We start from the raw sequence: 9,706 nt of genomic DNA, 5'->3' as shown, positions 1-9,706 counted from the left end.
ATGGATTAAAGTTTCCCTAAGCTCATGTAGCATCCAAGCTATGGGAACACTGTGTATTCTTTCCCAATGCCACATATAGTTGTTTTATCGATCAAATCGATACACTTGTACTACTCACACAAACGGTCTATCATACGAGTATATTAAATATATTTTTAACAAATAGCAACTTCATTTCTGACACATGTGAATTACAATTTCATGGATTCCAGAATAGAAATACTCCCTTAAAAGTTAACATATTTATTAGCAGCATGTCGAATGCGAATTTCCCCTGCCGCTCATAGCTTGAAGCAGCCTTGGCATCGGGGGCACACTGATCTCAGACAGCCCCTCGAGAGTCTGAACTACTTCTCCCATTGTTGGTCGATCAAACTCATCATCTTGGATGCACCAGCACGCAACCTTGCAAGCCGTTGCAGCCTCATCCAGATTGACGTCGCCATGTAACATGTGATCCACCAAGCTCCCTACGTCGCCTCCTTCGAGAAGCTTCTGGGCGACGTTAACAGGGAAATAAACACCATGGTCGCCACTGCAAGAACACGGTGCCCAAGAATTTCTCCTCCCAGATATGATCTCCAGAAGCACCATCCCGTAGCTGTAAACATCGATTTTTGTTGTGACCGCAACGCCGCTGATCCATTCAGGCGCGAGATAACCCGCAGTCCCTCTCACCGTGGTCAGCACCCGGCTGAAATCCCTTCCCAGAAGCTTGGCCATCCCGAAGTCGGCGATCCTCGGAGCGAACGAAGCGTCAAGGAGGATGTTTTCTGGTTTGATGTCGCAGTGTATGATGCAGTCTTGGCAGCTGTCGTGCAGGTAGGCCAATCCTCTAGCAACTCCGAGGGCGATTTGGTACCTGTCATGCCATGGCATTGTGGCATTGCTCTGGAATAAATGGAGATCGAGAGAACGATTTGGCATGTGCTCATAGACAAGCAACCGCCTACTACCCTCGCAGCAAAAGCCAATTAACCTGACTAAATTGATATGGTGAATGATGCCGATGGAGCTCACCTCGGCCCTGAATTGCTTCTCTCCCTGGTTAGCATGGTCAAGCCTTTTCACCGCTATGGTTGTCGAGTCACCCAGAGACCCCTTGAACACACTACCAAAGCTGCCTCCTCCGAGCTTCTCAGAGAAACTTTTAGTTGCGCGTTGCAAATCAGCATACCGGAACGCGATGATACCATTGACACCTTTAGCAATTTTCAGTGTGCCACCAGATAACTTTGTTCTGTTCCTCCAAATAATGATTAGTAGCACCAGTGCTGCTAACAAGCCTAACGAAGCAACAGTTGCACTGATGATGAGTATAACATTGGTTTTTCCTCTTCTACTAGCCTGCTGACTGGGAAATTCGTTGGCGGCAAGGCGAAGGTAAAGAGTTTCTCCATTTGTGCTTGAACTGTCACTGCACTGATGCTGTCTCCAGTCAAGTAATTCGCCGTGCCAAACAGAGCATTCACCCTTCACAAAGGAGTATGCAGTGCAAGAACAGTTACCCAGGCAGATCTGTGCACACTCACCAGAATTAGCAGCAGCTGGCTTGCTATGATCATCATTTTGCGGCAGTCTAACACATGGCATGGGGTAGAACCTATCTGTCGAAATTGTGCTTCTGTTGCTGCAGTCTAATGGAGTGTTTCTCAAGCACCCACTGGTTCGATCATCTAGTTCCCAGTCCTTCGGTGATCTCACGGCGAAGCCCTTCATACAGTTACAGGATGGTAGCGCGTTGTCATTGCATATGGTGGAAGGTCCACAGACTGCATTGACATCACACTGAGCTTTGGGCTGGGCAAACATCGGCAGCCAATTCTGTGAGCTTTCTTGCCACATATTGGTCTTTGCCTGACCTGAGACATCCAGATAATTACGGATAACCGTGGTTTCATCATGCAAGGTATACATGAAGTACTTCTCTTGATCGTTGTCGACGAATGTGAAATTCATAAGATAGCCTTTTGACATCTCTGGCATCAAGGCAAAGTATTGGCCGTTCCAGACGCCGCTGTACCAATATGGCATGGAAGAGTTCAGTGGTGCAAGGAGGAACTGGTTGAGACCACTGGGGTCTAACTCCTCATGGTATGCTCCAGTGGCTGGGTCGATCAAGTTCTTCCAAGAAACAAGGCGGCGATTGAGGCCGGTGACCTTGTCATACCCAAGCTTCGCCCCGGGCAAAAATGTGTCCGTGGGGTAGTCAAAGCTCTGCCAGAAAACATCTGATGAGTCTGAAGAGCTGTTCTGCAGGACGAGATTCCCAGTGTTCAGGAGAACAGCAATGGTGTCGGTGGTTGTGACTCTTGCTTGAGAAGACCAGATTATGGAGCTGCTGGACCGGTTCAGGATGACAAGGTTGCCGTCCCCGGAGATCGTGAGCTCCAGCGAGGTGATGTTCTTGATTGGGTCGTCCCTGTTTGCGACCCACGCTGGAGTAAGCTTGGGGACTGTGTTGAACCATATGCCCATGTACCAGTTGGACTCGCTGCCGGTCTCGAAGAAGCCAAGAGCGTACCTGCCATTTTGGGAGACGAGCTTGTCGCCGCCGACGAGTGGTTGGGCGGAGGAGATGGTGTCCGTCGTGGCAGAATTTGCAGGGGCGGCGGCGTGTAAGGTGAAGACAGTGAACACAAAGAGGAGGAGAGGCATGGTGAACCAAGGGAGAGGGGGAGGGGTGGCTTGCAGTTGCAGAGACCGCAACTGTAGTAGTAGGGTGGGTGCTCTGCTCGGCCGCCATGGCAAGAAATAATTTAGCGTGGTGAACCAGCAGTCAAGCACAACCGCCAAACCAATGGAGTGAAAAATGTCGCTGTGAAGATGTGAGATTCAGGCTTAATTTACTGAGGAACTGCAGCTATTGGGTTGGCAGTTTCGTCGAAAACTTTGACACTCCGCCTCACGTCTACTCTTTCTTCACCAGATCTAAGGCGTGGGATGGATACATGTCGCAACTATTTTCCTTGATAGCGGAGTAAAAAATGTCAGTATGCGGTGTTGAAGATCTGCTTCAGGTTTAATTTAGCAATCAAGTGCAAAACATCCACATCACGGCAACGATGGTCTGGGTGTTATACTCTTGGTCAAGCTGAAACAGTCTTGTTAATTTAGCCATGTTTGTAGAATGCATGTGAGATATAGTACTCCTATGTCTACAACTCTACATCGACAACCAAAAAAATATCCATTCTTGTCTTTCTCAGACAAACAACAATACTTTGCCGGCCTGCTGATTGCTACAATAGGCGTAAATTAAGCAATTTTGGCTGTATACTGTTGGTGCAGATACATTTGTCAGCAGTCCAAGTGTCCAACTGCTCTTGCGTTAGGTTTGACTGGCTTGTAGCTGAGCAAAGCTTACCAACTGTTCCTCGAAGTCATCATTTGATTTTGACGCTTGATATAGCCTGCAGGTTGCGCACCTCATACACAATTCTTGGATGCTGTCCACATCTCTAAGGACAGTTTTATATAGCCAGTTTAAAAACAGTAAGTGAAAAAATGTTCACGTGTTGCAAAAAAAAAAAATCCTCGGACATACAACATGTTAATGTGATTTTAATTTTTTATGTATTTTCCTTTAAAATGTTTGTGTATGTGGAAATGAAGTGTTCATTCATTGCAATAAAAAAAGTTCACGCATATGAAAATAAATGTTCATGTAACTTAGAAAATGCTTTTCTATTTGAAAATATATTTTTCGTTACTTCTCAAAGAGATGCTCATGTTTTAAAAAATGTTCGCATATACAAAAACAACATGTTCATGAATATATTTTTATATTATTATATGTAAAAATTGTTCATGTATCTTTAAAAAGGTGTTCACATTTTTTAATTGTTCATGTTTCTCAAAACAAGCCTTTGTGCCAAATCCCGAAGAAAGCTCAAAGCGTTGTTAGATGAGGTAAAGACTGCTCAAGCTAATAATGCTTAGCTGGTCTTTTTTTGCTCGTTAAATAATATTCATGTGGTAGAGTAATAAAAGGAAAGACGAAAAGAAGAAAATAATAAGGAAAAAGGTAAATAAATAGAGAAATAAAAAGATATAACAAGAATTTTGGCTGTATTCTTTTGGTACATATTCATTTGTCAATCCAAGCGTCGAATTGCTCTTGTGTGAGTTTTGATCGACGAGAGTTGTGTATTGTGGGTGAGCAAAGCTTTCTAACTAAGTAATGGCTGGCAGTTGACACATGCTCGGCTGCGATTGTGATTACTATTTCGTTTGAGCTCCAGGGCAGATTCAACTTTGCTAGTGAAGTTGAATATGAAATCTGAAACAAACAACTATTTCGTTTGAGAACCAGGGATGAGATTCTGCTTTATCAGTGACGTTGAAACAAACCAACTAGTTTGAATCAGCTTTGCCGGTGAAGCTAAACCTGGATTTGAGCCATTTTCAGTGCAATTGCCTGAAGCACCTCAAAGTGTACTTCAGTTGTAAAACTGATTCCGCATGCCGCAAAATCAGCTTTGCCAGTGAAGTGAATCCACAGATGATTCGAATCCAATCAAAACTGAAAAAAACATGGCCTTAGAAATCAGAAACACAACAGGGTCGGTCATGTCAATGACAAATTTCAAAGTGCTCGAATCAAACATGTTGTCTGATTCACAGGGTACCAAAATGGTCAAGTGAGCTTGGTTTTAAAAAAGAAAAATAGAAGAAAACTGTTTGTTCTAAAAAAATTGGCGAGAAAATAGAAGAAAATTATTATTTTGGATAAAGAATAGACTTGTTAGGTGCATGCTAAACTTCATCTTTCCGCGAGCCTCGACGTAAAATGGGTGATCAAAGCATCATCAGCTCGGGCTCTTTATCCTCCTTTGGGATCCTCGGCCCATGCACGGGCCTGTTTCACGGTGCCGGATCCTAATTCGAGCCAGATAGCAACCAAACGCGCACCCTGCATGTTAATGGGCTGGCCTAGTTTGGGCTTTTGTGTTGTTTGTTACCACCTGTTTTGTGAAGGCACTAGGGCCTACATCTTTTTTCTTGTTTTGTTGTGTTTCTTTTTACTTGTTTTATCGGTATTTTATTTTTAATTATTTTTTAATACAATTACATTTGAGAAAAGATAACAAAACATGAACCTTTTAAAAAAATCAAATTCATGAACATTTTATGAAATTCATAAAATTTCTAAAAAATCATGGACATATATTAAATAGTGAACATATTTCAAAATAGCTAACATTATTAAATCTCATCGTTTTTACAGTTGGTGAATATTTTTTGAAATTTGGAAACATTTTTCGAAATTCATTAAAATTTTGATTTTTAAAAATTCATGATCATTTCGTAATTCACTAAACAGATTTTAAAACTCTGCAACATTTTTTAAAATTTGGGATAATTTTTTAATTCATGATTTTTAAAGTCCCTTACATTACAAGATTCATAAAAAAAATGGATTTTTAAACATTTTTTAAAATTATTGAAAAAATACAATATTTTTACCTCTTTTTTTAAAAAAAAATTCATCAACTGATAGTAGTAACATGTCCACTCAAAAGACAATCAATAGCCTCCCTCCGTTAGTCTCAAAACTTGCCCATTTTCAGTTTGTTAAATTCAGGGAAGTACGTAATAAACTCTACATCAATCTGGTGGTGTCTCTGCTGTTTTGGTGTTGCGCCAGCAGATCACTTGAGTTCTTGCGCCGTGCCCCACTGTCAACTTATTTTAGGTTCATTCAGGAAACTGTCAAACAAAAATTATTTTAGGTTCATGAACAGTAGTACTATATTCTAGGAAGACGAGACGACGTCGGTCGTTGTAATGCCCATTGGTCGTGCAGCTCATCACTAAGTTAAGCCTAACATCCGGTCTTAGATCGCCATTGGAACATATTTTCCCTCCACTAGTTAATTTGATGGTTGTACTTGAATAGCTACACATCTTTTACCCATCTTTGTTTTCACCGTGATCTTCCACCTACACATCGTTGTGACAAGCTCTGCTGCGACGGACACCATGTCAGCTCGCCAACCACTTGGCAGCGGCGACAAGCTCGGCTTCCGGAACGACAGGCACGACGCTTGGCTTCTTTGAGACTGGTACATGGACATATATGTTAGACCAGGTGAATGCAAGCCACGCTAACGGCCGTCCGCGGTTACCAGGCTAGGTGCATGCTGAGTGTGATCTTCCGGCGATAGCTTCGAGTAGCTTAGGCATCGGAGGGGTGTCGACTTCAACAAGACCCTCAAGAATCTGGACTACCTTGCCCATCGTTGGCCGTTCAAACTCCCTGTCCTGAATGCACCAACAGGCAACCTTGCAAGCCCTTTCAACCTCGTCGACGATAACATCACCGTTTAACCTATCATCCACGAAGCTCATGACGTTTCCCTCGAGAAGCTTGCGCGCCATCTGGATGGGGAAATAAACAATGCCATCACCACTGCTGCCGCATTCTTCGTTCGCGTTCATCCTCCCGGATATGATCTCCAGTAGCACCATCCCATATCCATACACATCGACTTTGGGCGTGATGGCCACTCCACTGATCCATTCAGGGGCAAGGTACCCAATTGTGCCCCTGGTTGTGGTCATGACCCGGCTAAAATCCCTTGTGAGAAGCTTTGCCATCCCGAAGTCGGCGATCTTAGGAACGAACAACGCGTCGAGAAGTATGTTTTGCGGCTTTATATCGCAGTGTATGATGTAGTCCAGGCAGCTCTCGTGCAAGTATGCCAGCCCCCTGGCAACTCCAAGAGCTATCTGGTATCTGGTTCTCCAATTCAGAGCTTTGGCACTGCTCCTGAACAGATGGGCATCAAGGGAACTGTTTGGCATGTGTTCGTAGACAAGAAGCTTCTTGTCGCCCTCACAACAGAAACCAACCATTTTGACTAAATTTGTATGGTGGAGGATTCCAATTGAACTCACCTCAGCCCTGAACTGCTTCTCTTGTTGATAACAACCGTAAAGCCTTTTCACCGCTATAGTGGTCGAATCATTTAGCGACCCCTTGAACACAGAACCAAAACCACCTGCCCCAATCTTCTCTGAGAAATCTCTAGTTGCACGCCGCAAATCGCTGTATCTGAATGAAACAAGCCCACTGCCACCATGGATTTTGTCCAATGTTTCACTGTACCTTTTGTTCCTCCTGGTCCTGCGTAGCGCTACGACGAGTACCAAGATAACCAAAGCGTTGAGGCCTGCACCAATGGCAACCAAAATGATAACTACACTGTTGTTTTTCCGGGTCCGGAACTCTTTCGCCGCGAGGCGGATGTGAAGAATTTCGCCATCACCGCTGGAAGAAGCACCATCAATCTGGCGTTGTTTTACGTTCAGCAATCCACCATGCCACATAGAACAGCCACCACTGCCAAAGGAATATGCAGTGCAAGAGCAGTTGCTCAGACAGACCTGCTCGCATTCGGCTGCGCTGGCGACATATCCCGCGGCGCCGTGGGGGTTATAGGGTAACCTGACGGCCGGCATGGCGTAGAACATGTCAGCCATGCCAACCATGGTGCCGTTGCTAATGCTAGCACAATTCAGCTGAGTGTTCCTTCTGCAACCGCTCGTGCTCCGATCGTCAAGGTCCCAATCCTCAGGCGAACCCACGGAGAACCCCTTCATGCAGCTGCACGGCGCCGGCGCGCTGTCGTCGCAGGCCGTGAATGGCCCGCAGACGGCGTGCACCTCGCACTGGGTGGTGGGGTGGACGTAGACCGTCACCCAGTCCCGCGTGGCATCCTGCCAGACCAGCATCTTCCTCTGCCCGGACACGTCCAGGAAGCTGTACATGGTGATGGTTTCGTCGAGCAGGTGGTAGGCGAAGGACACCTCCCGGTCGTCGTTGACGAAGGTGGAGCCTATCAGGTGGCGGGCGGTCATCTCCGGCACCGAGCTGAAGTAGTCGCCGTTCCACTCCCCGCTGGACCAGTAGGGCACGGACGCGTCCCACAGCATCTGGACGACGCCGCTCCGGCCCAGCTCCATGGAGTAGGCGCCCGGAGCCTGGTCGATCCGGTTCTTCCTGGAGACGAGGCGGCGGCTCCGGCCGGTGACCTTGTCCAGCCCGATGGTGGCGCCGGGGAGCAGAGTGTCCGTGGGGTGGTCGAAGCTCTGCCACATCACGTCGGAGGCGTTGGAGGCGCTGCGCAACACGAGGTTCCCGGTGTCCAGGAGAAGGAGGACCGCCCTGTTGTTGTTGTTGTTGGCTGTGACGTCGGCTCGGGTGGACCAGGCGACTTTGCCGCGGTCCACGATGACGAGGTTGCCGTCGCCGGAGATCGTGAGCTCCGGGGACGCGGCGCCGGCCACCGGGCTGCCTCCCCTGTTGGCCACCCACACCAGTGTCAGCTTGGGAACACGGTTGAGGCTGAACCATATGCCCAGCTGAGTGCTGTTGCCGCCGGAGCCGGAGGGGTTGCTGTCGCTGCCTGGGATCTGGATGAAGCCGAGCGCGAACTTGCCGCCGCCGGAGACGAGCTTGTCGTCGCCGGCGAGCGACTGGCCTGGCGAGAGGGAGTAGGTCGCCGTGGACGCGGAGCTCGCGGGGGCGTGTAGGGCGCAGAGCAGGGCGAGCAGGACCGGGAGAGGCATGGCGAGGCGAGAGCTGTTGAGGTGAGGACGGTGCGTGGGTTGGTCAATGGGACGCGGGACAGACATCCTTGGTGAAAACGAGTCTTTGAATAATCGATGGTTGGAACGAGTGTAAATCATCATTTGAGGATTGACTTCATGGGTGAAAACGAGGGTTGGCAACTTGTGCTGCCCATTCGGGCTGTTCGCGGAACGCTCCTTCTGTGCGTGTGATAATGTAGGTGTGTGTGCAGTAAACATCTGCGTTTATACCGTGTTAAAAAACACTACATTTGTATCAAATTGTAACATGTTTTTTTTATTTAGTATAGGGCATAAAAAATGCCTTATATTTAGTTACGGAGGGAGTAGAATGGAACTTTTCTCCGATGGTGACCGCGCTGCTATTTTTTTTCTTCCAAAAAACGTGTCTTGCAATGAATCTCGACGTCATGGAATCGATAAGAATTTCACGGCTTGTCCATCTCTTGGCGGAGCTCGACGGGAGCATAGAAGGAGAGGCATGGCGAGTGAACGAGGTGTTCAGGTCAAAGCGGTGTCTGGGACACGAAACATCCGGGAGCTCACGTTGAAATATTATATAATTGTTTGCGTGTTTTTTTGGATGAATTCAGCTTAGCCACAAGAATAGGGTGAAAACCCTCAAGAAAGGTCAAGGAAGTGAAGTGGCATTACTAAGTTGCCAAGATGGCTACATGAATATGGTAAAAACCTTGAACAATGGTCAAAGGGGAGAATATGACAGAAAAGAAAGAAAAAAGGTAATTGTATACTAACCCCAATAATGCAATTAATATGACAACCGAGGCTACTAATAATAATATGATAACCAAGTCTATTTAGGCCTCTTTTGGTTCATAGGATAGGATTATCGTAGGAATAGGAATTTTATAGGAAACGATATGACATGTATCTCAAATCCTATGAGTAGGAATAAGAAACGAGATGTCATTTGGTTGACACCAAAGGAATTTTTTCATTGAGTCTAGGCTCATTTTTATTTTCCTATGAAATGTGAAGGATAGGAACCAATCCTATGTAGGAATAGGAATCTATTTCTATGAACCAAATGGCTCTAAAGGAAAAAATCCTATAAGAATCCTATCCTCTAAATATTTTATGAAATTCC

General features: G+C 46.1%; 1 protein-coding gene and 1 pseudogene across 1 annotated transcript; both read right to left on the bottom strand.

The window, feature by feature from the left end:
- Positions 1 to 232: 232 nt before the first annotated feature.
- On the bottom strand, positions 233 to 2,746 carry LOC119359516 (annotated as a pseudogene).
- A 2,960-nt stretch (positions 2,747 to 5,706) lies between these two features.
- On the bottom strand, positions 5,707 to 8,614 carry LOC119355136 (G-type lectin S-receptor-like serine/threonine-protein kinase At2g19130). Its single transcript, XM_037621917.1, has one exon. It carries the CDS (start codon positions 8,575 to 8,577, stop codon positions 6,136 to 6,138), a length of 2,442 nt encoding a protein of 813 aa, XP_037477814.1. The 5' UTR covers positions 8,578 to 8,614; the 3' UTR covers positions 5,707 to 6,135.
- Positions 8,615 to 9,706: the final 1,092 nt, after the last annotated feature.

This window comes from Triticum dicoccoides, chromosome 2A (genome assembly GCF_002162155.2).
Source record: "Triticum dicoccoides isolate Atlit2015 ecotype Zavitan chromosome 2A, WEW_v2.0, whole genome shotgun sequence".
Taxonomy (NCBI): domain Eukaryota; kingdom Viridiplantae; phylum Streptophyta; class Magnoliopsida; order Poales; family Poaceae; genus Triticum; species Triticum dicoccoides.
This window is presented reverse-complemented; position numbering and strand designations above follow the sequence as displayed.

Bases quoted from the DNA above. Each gene is read 5' to 3' on its own strand.
- LOC119355136 (XM_037621917.1), bottom strand. From the start codon at position 8,577: ATGCCTCTCCCGGTCCTGCTCGCCCTGCTCTGCGCCCTACACGCCCCC.